At 39.2% G+C, this 13,382-nt stretch overlaps 1 protein-coding gene across 2 annotated transcripts in view; it reads left to right on the top strand.

Moving 5' to 3' along the window:
- ppp1r16b (protein phosphatase 1, regulatory subunit 16B) overlaps nucleotides 1-13,382 on the top strand; it is an 82,550-nt gene that overhangs the window by 24,570 nt on the left and 44,598 nt on the right. The window contains exons 1-2 of one of the 2 annotated variants that reach the window (XM_010732124.3): nucleotides 1,875-2,118; nucleotides 3,293-3,706. In XM_010732124.3, the coding sequence (XP_010730426.3) occupies nucleotides 3,445-3,706 (262 nt within the window). In that variant the 5' untranslated portion in view covers nucleotides 1,875-2,118; nucleotides 3,293-3,444. Of the gene's footprint in view, nucleotides 1-1,874; nucleotides 2,119-3,292; nucleotides 3,707-13,382 lie in introns of those variants that run through there. The other variant, XM_010732125.3, reaches the window with a different exon arrangement.

The raw sequence follows: 13,382 nt of genomic DNA, 5'->3' as shown, positions 1-13,382 counted from the left end.
ATTTCAGCGATAAAATATGGCAGTAAAAACTTTATAAATTTATAAGGAATAACACTAGCTTAGTTGTAAAATATAATATGAGCAAATCAATTAGGGATGCAGTTTGTGTAAAAGGTTAAAAAAGGAGAGACTTCATGGATGAACACCTACACAGGAGCTGTATATGGCATCGCTCATAACTTTTATCTTTACTTTGCACTTCATCCAAGCAGCCTCCTTATAACCCAGCATGCTGCGTTTCCTGGTTTAGCACCAGCAGTTGCATTAAGATGAGCTGAAGGGTCTGTCTCTGTATGTCATTACTTGAATGGATGTGCCTCTATTAGTAGGAACAGTGTGTCACGAACAGGTGATACTGACAGAACAAACAATATCACAGTATTTTTAGCCTCAGTGATTAATATCACATTATTTTGGCAATAATTAGAGGTGCTTTCAGAATAAATTTACATGAAAGAAACTATTGAAGAAATATTATCTTTCTTTGGGTGAGGACTACGGGTACAGATTTATTTATTGCTTGTTGATATTGATGGACAATCATATAGTGTACAGGGCTTGACAGTAACAGTTGGCAGGTTGTCACTGGCATGGGAATGGGGACAGCAAAAGTTAAATATATTTAATATATACATACATATTTTGCAACTGCGTAGTATCTTAATTACTCAGCTATAAGGTGACTAAAAATGGCAACCATATTTTCAGTTGTGGCAGCCAAAAGCTGATGCTGCCAGCCAGCAACCACTAAAAGTTAGTGTTGATCCTGATATAGTCTTGAAATGGTTGTTGTTGTTGTTGGGGGTGGTGGTTACAGCCTTTACTGTAAATCAATGTTAAAAAAATATTTGTTGTTGTTGTTTTTTTTCAAGAAGAGTTTAAAAGTCAATGCAACTGGACTTGGTTGTAGATCTGTGAAGAAGTTTCACCTCTCCAACATCCAAGAAGCTTCTTCAGTTGTTGCTGTTGTTATTAATTGTATATTACCTTCTCATTCTGCAACTGTCAACATGTTGGTGATGCATACTGAGACACTGTAATTAACACACAGAGTAACACACAGTCTTTTATTTAGATCACTGAGTCATATTAAAAATACGACAACAACAACAACAACAACAACACATTTTACATATGCACCAAAAGCTGAAAATGATAAACTACAAGCATAGAAATGAAGGACACAGTTTAAAAAAGGATATTGTGTGTGCTGATCTTAAATGTCAAGCAATCTGTTGATGGTAAACCTTTTTAAAATAGACAAAATGACAGTTATTGTACATCACAGACTGATATCTATCTTTTCTATCACCAAAACTAAACCAGTGGATTTTTAGCTTCAAGCTACCAGCACACATTTTCTCTCCACTATTAAAAAGTCTTAATTTAACATCTACCTATCACGCAAACCAAAAAATCAAACCATGCCTAGAGACTGTTGAGTGCTCGACATTTCTGCATCTGTCGTCCTTCTTCCTTTAAAGACTGAGGGTGGCTAGAAAGAAAAAAAAATTGCTGACAGCTTTACTTTGGAATCCCTCCAGAATAATTTGAGACCCTGCTGCTTAATCCTCTTGTGATCGGCCTTTTGGATGCTGACCCAGTATTTACGAATCATTTGCTGTAAACCAATTTGCTGTGTTTAAGATCTTTCCAGATAGTTTCTCTTTGACACAAGCTCTCATTGTGTTGATCGTCACTTGTCGTTTGGTAAATACTTTCTGTTACAGAGCCATGTACGTGCTTGTATCTCTGTTCTGAAAGGTTTCATACGTCCTAAGGTGTCAGAGTCAACTGTGTGGCGAGGTTTAGCTTTCATTTGTGAGTTTTTCACTTGGCTGCCAATCGTAACGACAGCTTCTGTTCACACACGCGTACGCACATGCTGCGCTGGTAAAACTGAGGACAGAAAGTGATGCTGTTGGAAGTGATCATGCTGTTTGTTTCCTGTCCACGGTTTTAGCAGTTAGGTAGATGTAGTAGCGCTGCAGAGGAAATGTCGGCAGCTGAAGGACTACATGCTGTAGTACATTTCATCAGGCGATGCTGTGGGACTGCAGGCTTTCATTAGGGAGAGGCTGCAGACATGAGGAAATATTTATGAGCATTTATGAAACTGTGAGTAAGAACATGATGCATATTTTGTTGTCAAAGTTATGGAAATCATATATTGTGTATTTTGTTTTGGTGTGTGTGTGTGTGTGTATCATATATTGTGTATTTTGTTTTGGTGTGTGTGTGTGTGTGTGTGTGTGTTTGTGTGTGATAAGTGGTTGGGAAGGATTGGACTTTTATCAGAGGAGTGTTTTCTGGCTGTGGTAATAAAAAGTCCGTAGATTGTTTAGAGTGCTTTTCAAAGGAAGAAGTGACATTTGTACGTTTTCTTCTTTTTTTTTTTTACTGCGTCTTTACTGCATGTACGGCTCTGCAAATACTTCCTCCTCTAGATTTGTGGAGGTTTTTATTAGTGAACATACAGTACGCTGCTTTCATTGTAGATCTCTTCTAGATGATAAGCAGCTACAGTTGTGTGTGTTTTTTTTTTTGTCATTTCGCTGATCGTGTTGCTTTCAGTTGTCAAAAAGAGAGAGAAGAAAAACTTCTTCATGTTTACAGCCAGCAAGGATACATCAAGGTAATGGTGACATGAAAAAAAAAATCCCCCTTTAGCTCACTGCCCTGGTATTTTTTTTCTTTTCTCTTTATCAGTTTCTCATCATACTTGCGTCGACTTGTTGCTGTCAGGAAGCGGTTAACCTTGAACGGCTCACAAAGCAAATGGAAAATTGAGACTGTAACACATGCTCTGTCATTTAGATAAAAATTGAGAAACTGGACATTTTTTATTGAGGTACATTTATCCATTTTACGTGAACCCTCAAATGCATCGTCTTGTCTGAGTGGATATCAGGCGATTGCAAATGGAAGAAAATGGAGCGATTTATGAGAATAATGTATTATGTCTGTTTCGCCTTGATGTGAGAGAAATGTGATTTTATTTACATCTTTTGGCATCAAACAGACAAAAGACGTGTGAGAAGAAAACAGTTAATCAGCACTTTGTTGAATGGTAGTTTGAACTCTCCAACTAGGCCATCAAAAAGCATCTGTGCACTTTGCTGCGGTGCATCACACCAATGTTTCCGCAGAGCACCTTTCCAAACATTTACTAGAAGTCTGCATCAAACTACCTCCACATTTTATTTGTTATTATTTAGTATTAAAGTTCCAGGTTGTAAAAGTTTATATTTTTATGAACAGTGACTCAGCCTCTGTCTATTTTCTCACTCAGGACGCTTGCTGCTGCTAAAAGGATGATGATGACGATGATGGGAGGAGGCCACGGCCGAAGGTGCAGCCCTCGCTAGAATCACACTTTCTCCTCCAACTTCACCCCCTTCACCATCATCCACTTCTGCCGTCCCTCCCTCCTCCCCCACCACCATGGCCAACCACCTGGAGCTGATTCAGGAGCTGCAGCAGCTGGACAAGGTACCCAGCCTGGAGAGGCTGCGGGCGGCCCAGAAGCGGCGCACTCAGCAGCTAAAGAGATGGGCTGTGTACGAGAAGGAGATGCAAAACAAGAAGCGAAAGGCTGACAAGAAGGGACGCAATGCCAACCTCCAGCAAGAGTCCAAGAGGCATGTGTCATTTGCTGCCAGCGTGGCCCTTCTGGAGGCATCAGCCAGGAATGATCCAGATGAAGGTTGGGGCAATAAACAATATTTATGACATATGCAAATTAGAAAATAGAAGTGTAGATTCATGTGGAGTGGAAGTGATGATAGTAAGTGTTGTTCACCAGTGGACAGGCAGTATATATAATATAACCAATTAGGAGCTTTATCCTCCTTGTAACAAGGCAACCCACTAAAAATATGTGCCGGGGTTTCTTTAATAAGCTCAGAGAAACCCAACACAAAGCTCAGTGACACCACATTTGAATAATTACTCTAGTTTCAGGCTCACCTCACTACTTCAGCTGGAAATCAAAATGCCAAGGTCAGGAAAACCATTAGCTGGACCTGCCCACTTGAACTGCAAGTGAAACCCACTCCGGTCGAGCTGAATTTGTTCTGCTAGAAGACTGTTTTATCATTGGGAAATAATGGAGTTGTCACACTGAGATGAAACTCTGCCAGTCTTTTAATTAAAATTTCTACGGACGGTGCCCCTCTATTTGGAGATAATAATTGTTTTTCTCCAGTACAAACAGTCCCACGATGCTGTGGCAGTGCTAACAGTGCGTCAGTGATGCAGGAATGATAACACGACTGCTTATCGTTTAGATATGACATCTAATTTAACTTGAACTTGAAATTAAATTGAACTCTTTTTATCGTAACGAATACAGCCTGTGGCTGTGATACTGTACTTTCTTCGCTTGTGCAAGCTGCCTTCACAGATATGGAGCCACAGGGCTGAAGTATTTTCACAATAATTCTTATAGAGCAGAAGCAGCTTCGCACCACGTATACACACATACACGTGCATGCATATGCACATGCACATGGGCTGTGAACTGACGCATATAAGCTCCAGCTGGACTGAGAGGTTTGTGTTGTCTAAAAGGCCTGTTTGAATCTGGCCATGATCCAAATAAAGATTTGACAGAACCAGCAGGCGAGAAATCACCTAATTAGATAAAAAAGAAAAAAAAAAGAAAAATGTTTCCATACCAAAAAAACAAGTTCTCAGTTTTATTTCTGTTTTTGCTGATTCTGCTGCTTCATTACACACAGACTGAGGTGCTGTTGTGCGAAAGATTTTGAAAAAAATTGGCTTGAACAGCATTAAGAGGTTTTTGTTGGTTTGCTGTGCGGTGTGTAATTCCCGGAAAATCTGCTGAGCCTCTTAGACTTTGAACTGTGATGTTATGACTAATGTAATTCTTCATAATGGTTTGAGGTGTTCAGGAAGATGCAACATCTACTCACTTCCTGTCAGTTCCAGGAAACGTGTACTTGGAAAACAAGTATGCGCTCTTACTCAAAGATAGGTCCATTATCAAAAAGCGGCTTCCAACATTTATCAGCAACACAATTTCAATTTCATTAAATGTCAAAGGGCATCTTTTGGTGTGCTGTTTATCCAGTTTTGAGCAGACAGATAAAACACAGGAAGAACTATGCTGGACCTTTTTTTGTGAAGGAACATTTTTTGTAGAACTTTTGGAGGCCATCTGGCCAACTTGTAAAATGGAAATGCATTTTCTGATGTGTGTGGATTGACTAGCCTGTAGCCTTGACAGGATTTTACATGATAATACAGTGGACTAAATAAATGTATAAATGGAAAACTGCTGCTGTAGATGTGCATATTATAATTTTTCCAGTAAACCTGCTCTGTAGTCGTAGCTTATACAGTATTTTACAGTTTTAGCCATACATCAGTCTAGACGCTGTGCCCCCTTCATGAAGGAATAACATTTTCACATATGTTAACATTAGAAACTGAAAGTGAAACTCGAAACAACTAACCAACTAATAACCAAATAACACTGGGTACTGAGGCACAAATTACACATGATTAATTACTGACTGTGTGCTAAATGATGCTGTTGACAGAAGACGATTAGTACTGATGGATAGCTTATCTTGAGTGGAAGTTTTCTGGAGTCCAGTTATAAGCTGCAGTATAGCAGCAGCAGAAGACATGACTGTCATCCCCAATTAAATCTCAGCCCAGATGATACAGTCGGTGTTGTCACTAACATAGTAACACTACCTGGTGATTGTAACATGTATAGATGTCCTGATAAACAATGTCTGGCCACTGTGCTGGGTCTCTGAATCGAACAAAGGCTTGTTGAATATGAAAATAATGTATACAAAGTTGTCATGGCATCTGTTGTACCTTTAGTTTTCCATCCTCAAAAAGGCCTCCGGCCATGCTTGTTTACATGTGACGTGCAAAAGCAGGGATGGCAACATCACTCATTGTTTAATTATTGATTTATGTCGACAAATACTGGATGACTTTCCATTAAATGTTATCCAGACATTCATGTTGCCCAGAGGATGAATCCTGATTACTTAATTATCATTTTCATCTGGCGCCACCACGAGGTTGACATTTGTAATTTGGACTCTCAGCAATGGGAGAGATTATCATGAACTTTGATACACAAATTCACCTTTTTCCTCAGGATGAATTGTTGCAACTTTAATCTCAGTATCTCTGTACTTTTTGTTTGTTGCTAATTAGCAAATGTTAGAATGCTAACATGCTAAACTAAGATAGTAAACATGCCAAACGTTAGAGCTGCTACACTTAAACAGAGGGGTGTAACGGTACACGCAAGTCATGGTTCGGTAAATACCTCGGTATGGGGGTCACGTTCGGTACGGGTTCAGTACAACGGGAAATAATACAAAAAAAAAAATCACATATAAAAGACTAGCGTTTTTCTGACTGCAAAATCAAAAACCATCTCGTGTCATAAAAGTAAAAAATAAAACAAATGTATTAATTTGTTCTATGTTTTATTCTATTTCTTTTTTGTAGCCCGGTCATGCTCCACCACTGCTCGTGCACGCTTGTAAATGGCAGGGACCACAGACTGGCTGATGTGCGCACAGGATGGGACACTGTAGCGTGGCTCAAGCAGCTTTAATAAATACTTGAAGCCGGGCTCCTCTAATACGGCATATGGGCGCATAGATGTTGATATGTATACGCCAATGCTTCTGTGATGTTTTTGGCCCTGTCAGTGTTGATGTCAAGAGGTGGATTAAAAGCAGCGGGGCAAAGTTGTTGCACAAAAGACGTCTTTTTCCTTGCACCAGTGACAGATATGTCGGGGTGATGCTGTCTTATGTGGGTTAGCATGCTTGAGGTGTTGCCAGCAACATACTGCACCTCTGTGAAACATTGCTGGCAGAAAGTCTTTGTCCAGTCCAGCACTCGTGTGCCGTCACAATTATACTGTACTGGGAAGCCAAAGTGCTCCCAAACAGCTGATTTAAATGAAGCCGGCGCCTCCTCCAACTCCACACTTTACATCACTTTTGTTCTACGTCCTTTTTTGTAACTACTTCTTCTTCTGTAATGACTGTTTCTGGCAGCTTTTAGGCTCATTGCCACCACTGTGACGGTTCGGGATGAATACCATTACCGTTACACCCGTACTTAAACATGTTAGAGCTGTCATTGCTGTAGATGGTTACTGATATTAGCATTTAGCTTCAAGCACCACTGCGCCTCCAAGTACAGCCTCATGAAGCTGCTAACATGAACGTAGTTTCTGAGTCCAGAGTGTTGCTAAAATATATTCAATAAAACATTTTTCTGTCTGTTATTTTATGTAATTAATTAATTATTGGCTTCTCTGATTTCAGATCGACAATGTCCGCTCTGTTCTTTGTGTGAAGGAGCTATGTGACATCTGGTTATAAATTCTGTCGAGCAGGATGGAAAATGTTTTAAATTTAGTTTTTTTTTAAATGAATTAAAAAAATGTAACCTTGGAATACAATCTACGATTTCCATTGATGGTATTCTCTGCTGTCCTCACCTAATTTTTATGTCCTGCTGTTACCCACTAAAATGATATCCAGTTTTCCCTCCACCAACTGCATGAATCCCTGTGAATGCATCATAAGAAACATATTCACTTGTTAATTTTTAGCATGACTGTGTTCACGCAGCTGAATAAATACATCAGCCATGGTCTCTCAGTGTACAGCATTAGACATGTTAATAGAAGATGCCTTTGCTTTGTTTTTAGCATCACTGATATGCAGTGGCTTTGTCAGTTCTGTCGTACTGCCTACAATGCCTGTGCTTGGAAAACATTTGGTATCGCTGCTGTTTAATGAGGGTGACCATGAAAGAAGCTGAGAGATAAAAAGTAAGGGAGACGAGTGTATTGTTGCCCACACAGCCCCAATGGCAGCTGGGTAGCTCAGGAACCTGATAATCTCCTGACTTATTCCCTCTGGTCCCCAAATGCTCCATCAAGCATCCTGACTCCACACGCTATGCTGCTAAAGGCACACTATTCACAGTCACTGGGCGTCCTCTAAAAAAAAAAAAATTATGTGACAGTGTTACGCAATGTCTTGTACTGTCAGTTTTCAAAGAAAGCTGTGAAACAATCGATGTAGATCATGATGAAAATTAGTTTTAGCACCTCCGAAAAACAGATCATTAACACCGACTTTCATTTTCGAAAAACAAAAACAAAATTTAGGCATCTAATCTGCAAAAATGCTGATTAGCAAAGCCAATATGAGCGCAGAAAGTTTACAGAGGTGTTGAGAAGTAAAATGAGACTCTTTTAATGAAGAGAAATAAAGGGAGAAATAAAAACAACAGAGAGAGAGAGATCGACTTTGACGAGGTTGACTCTACCAGCCTCGAGGCCATAATAAGATGAGACGCTGGATTGGCTGGACTCACTCCTGTGTAATCCAAGATTGGCTGGCTCAAGTGAGAAGTTTCCTGCATCTTCTCTGTGGTTGCAGTCAGAGTATCACTGAGTTGACCGGAGAGTATGTGTGTGATCACACACTGACAAATGTGTGTGTGTTCTTCTGGGTTGAGTATTTGCTGTTTGTTTGTGTACTTTGTAAGATTTACTGTAGATGCTATTATAGAAACTGGGATGTGTGTGTTTAAATGTATATGTTTGTGTGTGTGTGTGTGTGTGTGTGTGTGTGTGTGTGTGTGTGTTCTCTTTCCCCTCCGAACTCAAATATCCCTGTCATTATAACTTCCTCACTGGAAGCTGCGGGAGCGGACTCACCAGGCCGTGAGGAGATGCAGATATAGTAAAGCCTCAGAGGATGCAATGTGTACCCGAGCTGAAGTTTGTGTGTGTCAGTTTGTGTGAATATGTTGTGGTTGTGAGATGGACGAAACAATGAGAAAGTGTTTGAATGTTGAGAATACTGGAATTGCATGACTGTAGTGCTAGTGCGAGACTAGCTCTGAAGAGAGAATAGTAGGTCGAGGAGGATTGGATAGAAAAAAAAACAAAAGCATCCTGATCCTGGGCCCATTTCTTTGCCCTTCGGCTTCCACCATCCTGAACCTCTGCCCCCTCACAGTGATGAGGGTTGATGGCTGTGAAATTACTGTGAAGCACCTCACTGTCTCTCTGGGCAGCACACTGACTATTGAGACTGATAGGTTTTCCTCTCCAGAGAGCCTCTATCCTGCAGAGGAGCAGCCAGTGGGGTCAGAAAGGACAGTCAGCACACACACCTACACACACACACACATACACAGTATGAACCAGCCTGACATTTTCTCTTAACACTGCTGTGTTATCTAAAGAAGTTGTCAAACAATTTGGATATGATTGAAGGTGTGAAAAATATCTGTGGAAAAGGGAAGAAATCCGAACTGAAGTGTGCTAAAAGTGTCAGATCCTACAAATGAAACATGCAGGACCTCTGAAAGAAAAGAAATATATGATAATAAACTTTATTTATTATCATATTATTATTATTAGGTGTGAAAATGTTGGCAGCAGAGTTTTAAATGAGCTGGAGGCAGGAGAGGCTTTTTTTGTTTTCTAATGTAAGAACGTAATTGTATTGCATGTATGACAATTTCCAGACTTTGGCAGACATAAATTATCTGAACCTTGAAATGTTCTGCAATTCTGAGTTATTGAACATTAAAGATTACGTTTATGACAATCAGAAAATGTTATTATCCAGATTGATTTGCAAAACTGCTCAGTTTTTACAATTAAAGCAAAACCACCAGGTCAAATCAAGGTAAGCATTTGATGGCAATCATATCATCCCACTGATTAGCTGACTATAAGTGGGTGGAAGTGGCATGGTTGAATCCCAGCTGCTTTTCTTCAGTGTCCTTGTGCAAGACACTGAAGCCCGAGATTCTCCCAATGAGCAGGTCAGCGCCTTGCAAGGCTTCTCTGCCACCATTGTTGTGTGAATGTGAGTATTGTAATAGTAAGAGAGGGAAAAGAACTAGAGCAAGGACGTGATTGACTACACCAAAAGGTAAAAACATTTTTAGGGAGGCATTCAAGGTTTTGTACCTGGTTGTCCACACAAAAAACACAGATCACAGATCAAGCTCCTTTTCTTACCTCCTCACTGGCCAATCACGCTGTGATGTGGGGGTGGATATTAGATTGTCGGTTGTGAAAAGCTGTACAGTAATTGTTGGACACTACCCCCTAATTTCTGTCAGAAAGGTGTGCATAGCCCTTCCATCGTAAGACAAGCACAAGCACCTTCAACTGACTCACACTTAAGCACCCTATATAAATACAGTCCATTTACCAAGTGAAAGAACTACTACTGATTGTAAACTCTTGTGCCTTTGAGTTTTTATAGTATAGTTTTATAGACCCTTTCTATTTGAATTAGTCACATACATATTTGTAAAAAAAATCAAAACTAATCTCCTGCATACAGTCAAAACTTTATTTTATGAAGCCTACGAGTTTTATTGTCATAATTATACTGATTTATATGTTTTCGGTGTGTAATCCTCAGCTGTGGCTGTTTCTTTCATCTGCATATCAGTTATTTTTTACTTTGTAACATTTGAAGGGATCTATTGACGGAAATGAAATATAATATTCATAACTATGTTTTCATTGGTGTATAAAGACCTGAAAATAATAATTGTTATGTTTATGTTACCCTTAGAAAGAGCCTTTTAAATCTAAAAAGAGAGCGGGTCCTCTTCCACGAAGTCCGCCATGTTGAACAAAGTTTCTACAGCAGCCTGGTTGGGACAAACCACACACTCCTATACCTTACATGTTTTTCACAAGTTTCATGGCCACTGTAGGTTCTTCTTCATGCTTGAACATAGAGGAAGAGGTGACAGGTATTTGGTTGGTTAAATTATGACACTTTACAACTGGATGTATGGAAGATCATAAAATATATGGGAATTGTTTATCAGTCTATTATTACATGATAATATGACTGGCAGTTGTATTTGTCCCTCGCTGAATCTTTTACAGCTCTGAGTGTTTCCCACCCATCGACTATTTATTCACCCACTCACATGGCAACACCCAGAACTCTAATTGGCACTTATTCCCCACTTAAAATCATAACATATAACTTGATGTTTGAGAAGCCACACTTTGAATCCACATTCCCTTTTTAGCCATGTGGCTTTCGTTTTTGGTTCACCGCCTTTTTTTTTCTTCCATATCATCACTATATAAATACAGAGGGGGAATGAATCTAGATTTCAAGTTAGAAAAAATACTCCAGCTGCCAGTAACGTCCTCTTGGACAGAAAATTTGCATGTGGTTTGCCGCCTTGTTTCTTTTTCTAGTTATTTGTGTGCAAATAAGGTCTCTGTGGCGCTTTTGTCTTCTTCTCCTGTCTTATTAGAGTGGTAAGGCCTTCTCCTCAGAGGCCAGAGATAGGCTTAGCTGCTCCTACGCATACAGTATGGCAGCAGCAACAGAGTGGTATTAAAATTACACTCAAAAGCAAAGTGAAGTAAGAAGAAGTGCAACACAAAGAAAAGTACACCATTGATGCAACTTGTCGAGAAAACACTGACCTTTGACAGCCATGTCTCTGCTTCTTCCAAACTCCTCATTTAATTTTGTCTCCTGTTTTCTGGTTTTCCTTTGTCGGGGGGAACGCATTAAGTTAATATGTGTTGTTCAACCTTTGCACTTGATTTTAAATGCCAGTGGAGACATATAACTGACTCCTCTCATTGAGTTTGATGGGAATTAAAATGAAGCAGGCCAGTGAGTGTAAAGATCAAACACAAAGGTGAAAGGAGTGAAGTCTTTAGTGAATCATTGGAGGAGGTTGGTGGACTTTAGTGACTTACTGCTTGGATGCAAAATATAAGACTACTAACGACTATACAGTAAATAGTGCTATGCAAGTTGTAGTATGTGTTGTATTTATGGTAAACAAATACAGCTGCTGCATTTTTAAAATCTTGAGAACATATTACATTCAAACAGAGCCATTAGCACGGCTGTATACTCTTAGTCTTGTTGAATAATGTACAAACAGCCTCTTTAATTAGAGCTGACTGTAAAAACAAAACAAACACTGGCGTAATGTTTAGTAGAAAATGTAGTCAATTAGATTTGTCACAAAAATAAGGCTCCTCTCTGTTATTGCACAACATCTGAACATCCCATGATGTCTCATTCCTTGAGAGCCATTATGAAAGATATTCTTGTTTGATTGGGCAGGATACACATGAAAGGGGGATAACTAATCACAGGTCACAGTATAAAAAAAAATCTGTGTTGTGCAGCGATGATGTAACAGGATCAGTGTTGCAGCTCTCTGTCTTTGATTGCAACAATAATGTTGGACCAAGGCAAAAGAGAATTGGTAAACTTCAAACGTTTTTCACTAGCAGACTTAAAAAGATGAACTTCTGAACCAGATTTACCAGCTAATATAAGAAGCCTGAATCTTGTTATCCACAATGTCTTTCAAATGCCTTCACATCCTGCGGAGCATTTGATCTGAGGTAAAGATCACGGATATGTTGGTGAGTCAAGGCCTTATTTCTAAAATGTAGAATTTCATTTGGTTATTAGGCCTAAATAAAAAAAAAATAAAAAAAATGTTTCATTAGTTTTGTGACCACATTTTACCACAGTTTTCATAAATTTATCTAGACACCCAAACATGTAATAAACCTTTTAAAAAGCCACAAGTTTATAAAGGACTTTAAAGCGTGCACTAACTAACTGCTGAGCAAAGAAACAGGAGGTTGTTTACTTACATGTTTAGCCAAGCTGATAGGACCTCTGACCTTTTGACAACTGTTGTGTAAGCCGTCCAGTCTCTCTCTTGCATCATGGGTCATTACAGGGATCACAACAAGGGGTGAGCGGTCTGTTAAGACACAGGTGTGTTGCAGTGGCTCAGTGAGCTCAACACGTGCACAGTGATGAAACCAAACCACAGAAATGTACTGCGAATACGGATGACACTACCAAAAAACAAATGTGATGGGGGTGTTTATCACTTTCTCCTGGAAACCTTGTTTTGTTGTTTTGTTACCTATATATTTGCTTCAGTTCAGCATGAACTGATGATAGCTGATGATGCTGGCACTATAGGCCCAATTTAATATACAACACAATTATTATATGTAGAAGTTGCTCCTCTGTCTCTCTATCAGCTAAGGAGTCCATGGACTGAAAACGTTGAAGACCCCTGATTTAATTCATTTCTTTTTTTCAAAATGCTTAATAATTATTGCCTTTAAATACTTGAACGTGAATGTTTTACTCAGGTAGGAACTGTATTTTTGTTAAACAGGCTGTAGAAGTTTGCAAATGTGTATTGTTTTCTGATATTTTCTAGGCTGAATAATTACTTGAATAATCGCAGATTGATAAATAATGAAAATAAATGTTAAGACTAAATGTAATCACTGA

This window comes from Larimichthys crocea, chromosome VI (assembly GCF_000972845.2).
Source record: "Larimichthys crocea isolate SSNF chromosome VI, L_crocea_2.0, whole genome shotgun sequence".
In the NCBI taxonomy this organism is placed as follows: domain Eukaryota; kingdom Metazoa; phylum Chordata; class Actinopteri; family Sciaenidae; genus Larimichthys; species Larimichthys crocea.
Note: the sequence above shows the minus strand (reverse complement) of the source record. Positions and strands in the feature narration are given on the sequence as shown.